General features: G+C 43.6%; 1 protein-coding gene across 1 annotated transcript; it reads left to right on the top strand.

Moving 5' to 3' along the window:
- The first annotated feature begins 2,271 nt into the window (after positions 1–2,271).
- LOC125961800 (UDP-N-acetylglucosamine--peptide N-acetylglucosaminyltransferase 110 kDa subunit-like) lies at positions 2,272–5,419 on the top strand. The gene has a single exon (XM_049700822.1). The coding sequence runs from the start codon at positions 2,279–2,281 to the stop codon at positions 5,417–5,419; it is 3,141 nt and encodes a 1,046-aa protein (XP_049556779.1). The 5' UTR covers positions 2,272–2,278.
- Positions 5,420–6,000: the final 581 nt, after the last annotated feature.

The raw sequence follows: 6,000 nt of genomic DNA, 5'->3' as shown, positions 1-6,000 counted from the left end.
TCTCTATAAAACTTTTCCCCCACTCTTTCAGCTATATATTCTTTAACTGCCTCCTCATACGACAGTTTATGTATTTTCGAAATAAAATTTTAAGAAATAAACTTTGTAGTTTTTAGACATAGATTTCTTGTAGCATGGTTGATTAGAATTTGCTTCTAGTTATTAATAGTTTAGAAAAGTTTATTTCAGCTTCACAATTTATTATTGATAATGTCACATTAATTTTCATTGTTAACTTTGAGAAAACCTCTATGGATTACTTCCTCATAAGTATTTACTATTATAAATGCATTACTGATTTCAGTACTGCTATAGGTTTGTGCATTACAGGGATTCTGATAAAATACTCATTCATACCATTCCATTACACACATTGTTGATGGAGTATATTCATTCATTCATTCATTCATTCATTTATTTATTTATTTATTTATTTTTGGCTGTGTTGGGTCTTTGTTGCTGTGCGCAGGCTTTCTCTACTTGCAGGGACTGGGGGCTACTCTTTGTTGCGGTGCACAGGCTTCTCATTGCGGTGGCTTCTCTTGTTGCAGAGCACGGGCGCTAGGCACGGAGGCTTCAGCAGTTGTGGCTCGCAGGCTCAATAGTCGTGGCTCACGGGCTCTAGAGCGCAGGTTCCGTAGTTGTGGCACACCGGCTTAGTTGCTCCGTGACATGTGGGATCTTCCCGGACCAGGACTCGAACCCTTGTCCCCTGCATTGGCAGGTGGCTTCTTAACCACTGTGCCATCAGGGAAGCCCCTGGAGTATATTCTTGACAGAAGAAAATTTCCGTTTTGACTAAGCATTGATGAGAACTGAATCTTTGACTTATCTTTCACATGCCTGATGATTGAAATAATTTTCCACAGATTAGCTTCTGGTTTTGTACTTTTCAGTTCTTTTTTTCTTCTTCAAACGCACATGCTTTGAGAGCTGTGAAGTGCAAGACATGGCTATATTGTAAGGTGGTTTTTGTCCTTATGCTTCTGTGTCTTGTGCTAGGTTAAGTCAGTAGAGTAGTCAGTATGAGTACTGGAAGTTATTCCTGTAATGGGATAGTATATAGTCAATTACATATGGCGGTGTCTGAAAATCACATAATAGCCTCCCTTAAAACATCTCCTTAGGGCTTCCCTGGTGGCGCAGTGGTTGAGAGTCCACCTGCCGACGCAGGGGACACAGGTTCGTGTCCCGGTCCGGGAAGATCCCACATGCCGCGGAGCGGCTAGGCCTGTGAGCCATGGCCGCTGAGCCTGTGCGTCCAGAGCCTGTGCTCCACAATGGGAGAGGCCACAACAGTGAGAGGCCCGCGTACCACAGAAAAAAGAAAATCTCCTTAGCCAGATTTCAAAAAAGCCTGTGGCCATTCCAATATGATCCAACATAGCGGAATATGATAGAAGGAAAATTGGCAAAGAAAGAGACGCTGGTCTTACCTGATGGAAGTTAAAATATCTCACTTTTGACAATTTTGCAAAAACTTATAATTCCATGAACTAATTTCTAGGGTTCTTCACAGGACCTAAAAAGGAACCCATAGAGTTGTGGAACAACAATAGAAGCTGCTGTGATGAGAAGCCCAGGCACTGCAACAAAGAGTAGCCCCCGCTTGCCACAACTAGAGAAAGTCTGCACGCAGCATTGAAGACCCAACGCAGCCAAAATAAAAATAAATAAATAAAGATAAATTTAATTTTAAAAAAGTAATACTCAGGTTTGAGGCATGAGAAGTATGATGAGAAATTAGCTAATCCTTTCAGAACTTTTAAAATATCAAACTCAGTCTCTAAGATTTTAGCATTATATACAACATTGGTTACTTATTAGTGGTTTGGGAAGGCCAATTTAAAATTTTCTGATCTTACTGTATTGAAATTCACGGCCCTAATGTTTTCCACATTGACTATATGAATGATGAAGTAAAGTCAATCATGTATTTCCTTTCCAACTGGACAGAAAACAAAATTTTAAAAAGTGTTTGGACTACTGACTTTTGATTTCTTCTAAGGCAAGTGTATAGGTAATTTTTATTCCCTGATTAGGAGAAAAATGGTGGAAGAGGGCAGGGTTAAGAATTAAGATTTCAAGAGCGTGAGAGGTAGATGGCCAACCAGAGTTCCTAAGTTTCAGTGCGTGTAACTGTTGCCGCCGCTTAAGCCTGCCAAAGCAGTGGTATGGCTGCTGCCCTCGTATTTGCTACCTCTAGAAACATTCTTGCCAGTAGTGGCAGCAGCGGGACTCAATTACCCCCTTTTCTCACTCTCTCCAGAAGCTCCAGATGGCGTCTTCTGTGGGCAACGTGGCCGACAGCACAGAACCAACGAAACGTATGCTTTCCTTCCAAGGGTTAGCTGAGTTGGTACATCGAGAGTATCAGGCAGGAGATTTTGAGGCAGCTGAGAGACACTGCATGCAGCTGTGGAGACAAGAGCCAGACAATACTGGAGTACTTTTATTACTTTCATCTCTACACTTCCAGTGTCGAAGGCTGGACAGATCTGCCCACTTTAGTACTCTGGCAATTAAACAGAACCCTCTTCTGGCAGAAGCCTATTCGAATTTGGGGAATGTGTACAAGGAAAGAGGGCAGTTGCAGGAGGCAATTGAGCATTACCGGCATGCATTGCATCTCAAACCAGATTTCATCGATGGTTATATTAACCTGGCAGCTGCTTTGGTAGCAGCAGGCGACATGGAAGGGGCAGTACAAGCTTACGTCTCTGCTCTTCAGTGCAATCCTGATTTGTACTGTGTTCGCAGTGACCTGGGGAACCTGCTCAAAGCCCTGGGTCGCTTGGAAGGAGCCAAGGCATGTTATTTGAAAGCAATGGAGACGCAACCGAACTTTGCAGTAGCTTGGAGTAATCTTGGCTGTGTTTTCAATGCACAAGGGGAGATTTGGCTTGCCATTCATCACTTTGAAAAGGCTGTCACGCTTGACCCCAATTTTCTGGATGCTTATATCAATTTAGGAAATGTCTTGAAAGAGGCACGGATTTTTGACAGAGCTGTGGCAGCTTACCTTTGTGCCCTAAGCTTGAGCCCAAATCATGCAGTGGTACATGCCAACCTGGCTTGTGTATACTATGAGCAAGGCCTGATGGATCTGGCAGTAGACACCTACAGGCGAGCTATTGAATTGCAACCACATTTCCCTGATGCTTACTGCAACCTAGCCAACGCTCTGGAAGAGAAGGGCAGTGTTGCCGAAGCAGAAGAGTGTTATAATACAGCTCTGCGGCTGTGTCCCACCCATGCAGACTCTCTGAATAACCTAGCCAATATCAAAGGAGACCAGGGAAACTTTGAAGAGGCAGTTCGCTTGTATTGTAAAGCATTAGAAGTCTTCCCAGAGTTTGCTGTTGCCCATTCAAATTTAGCAAGTGTATTGCAGCAGCAGGGAAAACTGCAGGAAGCTCTGATGCATTATAAGGAGGCTGTTCGAATCAGTCCTACCTTTGCTGATGCCTACTGTAACATGGGAGACACTCTAAAGGAGATGCAGGATGTTCAGGGAGCCTTGCAGTGTTATACTCGTGCCATTCAGATTAACCCTGCACTTGCGGATGCCCACAGCAATCTGGCTTCCATTCACAAGTATTCAGGGAATATTCCAGAAGCAATTGCTTCTTATCGCACTGCTCTGAAGCTTGAACCTGATTTTCCTGACGCTTATTGTGATTTGGCTCATTGCCTGCAGATTGTCTGTGATTGGACAGACTATGATGAGCGAATGAAGAAGTTGGTCAGCATTGTGGCTGACCAGCTGGAGAAGAATAGGTTGCCTTCTGTGCAGCCTCATCATAGTATGCTCTATCCTCTTTCTCATGGCTTCAGGAAGGCTATTGCTGAGAGCCATGGGAACCTCTGCTTGGATGAGATCAGTGTCCTTCATAAACCACCGTACGAACATCCAAAAGACTTGAAGCTCAGTGATGGTCGACTGCGTGTAGGATACGTGAGTTCTGACTTCGGGAATCATCCTACTTCTCATCTTATGCAGTCTATTCCAGGCATGCACAATCCTGATAAATTTGAGGTATTCTGTTATGCCCTGAGCCCAGATGATGGCACAAACTTCCGAGCGAAGGTGATGGCAGAAGCCCATCATTTCATTGATCTTTCTCAGATTCCATGCAATGGGAAAGCAGCTGATCGCATCCATCAAGATGGTATACACATCCTTGTAAATATGAATGGTTATACCAGGGGTGCTCGAAATGAACTCTTTGCTCTCAGGCCAGCTCCTATTCAGGCAATGTGGCTGGGCTACCCTGGGACCAGTGGCATGCTTTTCATGGATTATATCATCACTGATCAGGAAACTTCACCTGCTGAAGTTGCTGAGCAGTATTCTGAGAAACTGGCTTATATGCCCCATACTTTCTTTATTGGTGATCATGCTAATATGTTCCCTCACCTGAAGAAGAAGGCAGTCATCGATTTTAAGTCCAATGGGCACATTTATGACAATCGGATTGTGCTGAATGGCATCGACCTCAAAGCATTTCTTGATAGTCTCCCAGATGTGCAGATTGTCAAGATGAAATGTCCTGATGGAGGAGACAACGCAGACAGCAGTAATACGGCTCTTAATATGCCTGTCATTCCTATGAATACTATTGCAGAGGCAGTTATTGAAATGATTAACAGAGGACAAATTCAGATAACAATTAATGGATTCAGTCTTAGCAATGGACTGGCAACTACCCAGATCAACATTAAGGCTGCCACTGGAGAGGAGGTTCCCCGTACCATTATTGTAACCACACGTTCTCAGTACGGGTTACCGGAAGATGCCATTGTGTACTGTAACTTCAATCAGTTATATAAAATTGACCCATCTACTTTGCAGATGTGGGCAAATATTCTGAAGCGTGTTCCCAATAGTGTACTGTGGCTGTTGCGTTTTCCAGCAGTAGGAGAACCTAATATTCAACAGTATGCACAAAATATGGGCCTTCCCCAGAAGTGTATCATTTTTTCACCTGTTGCTCCTAAAGAGGAACATGTTCGGAGAGGCCAGCTGGCTGATGTCTGCTTGGACACTCCACTCTGTAATGGACACACCACAGGGATGGATGTCCTTTGGTCAGGGACACCCGTGGTGACTATGCCAGGAGAGACTCTTGCTTCCCGAGTTGCAGCTTCCCAGCTCACTTGTTTAGGCTGTCTTGAGCTTATTGCTCAAAATAGACAAGAATATGAAGACATAGCTGTGAAACTGGGAACTGATCTAGAATACCTGAAGAAAATTCGTGGCAAAGTCTGGAAGCAGAGAACATCTAGCCCTCTGTTCAACACCAAACAATACACAATGGACCTAGAGCGGCTCTATCTACAGATGTGGGAGCATTACGCAGCTGGCAACAAACCTGATCACATGATTAAGCCTGTTGAAGTCACTGAGTCGGCCTAAATAATGACTGTGTGCACAGGAGAATTACCCTGTACCTGAGCCTCAACCTTCTGGGGGAAAGGGAACTACTTTTTCCTTATCTGTACAATACCATGCTGCAGATGAGTGACAGACAATGATAAGAAATAGCACAGCCAGACTTGCTTCCTGCATGATCATGATCACGATAGGGAGAGACACAAGAGATGGGAAACTGCTGTTCCACAAGGAGTCTCCATAGAATTTTGCAGCAGCCAGGTGTCTGGAAGGTCTGGAAGGTAAGTCTGGAAGGTCTGATCTCCCTTGGTCTTCCATGGGATGGATGGTTAGTGTGGAAGGGAGATAGAGATTGCCCAGCCGTTTTGTGATTATCATGGATTGATTGAGTCTTCTGAATTAATATTTTTCTTTATATTTTGGGTATTGGAGCTTTTAAAAATGTTTGGTTTCAGGTATTTTTATTCATGTGAAGTGTGTATGATTCTCTTGAGATAAGCTTTTAAGCTAAAATATTCCTTGTTTTAGTTTCTGAACTCTACAGATAAATGGGGACTTTGCTGGTGTAGTCTTTTTATAGGTTTTGTAAACCACTTGAGCCTGTA

Source organism: Orcinus orca, chromosome 17, assembly GCF_937001465.1.
Source record: "Orcinus orca chromosome 17, mOrcOrc1.1, whole genome shotgun sequence".
In the NCBI taxonomy this organism is placed as follows: domain Eukaryota; kingdom Metazoa; phylum Chordata; class Mammalia; order Artiodactyla; family Delphinidae; genus Orcinus; species Orcinus orca.
The sequence above is the reverse complement of the archived record's forward strand: the minus strand, read 5'-3'. Positions and strand labels throughout refer to the sequence as shown.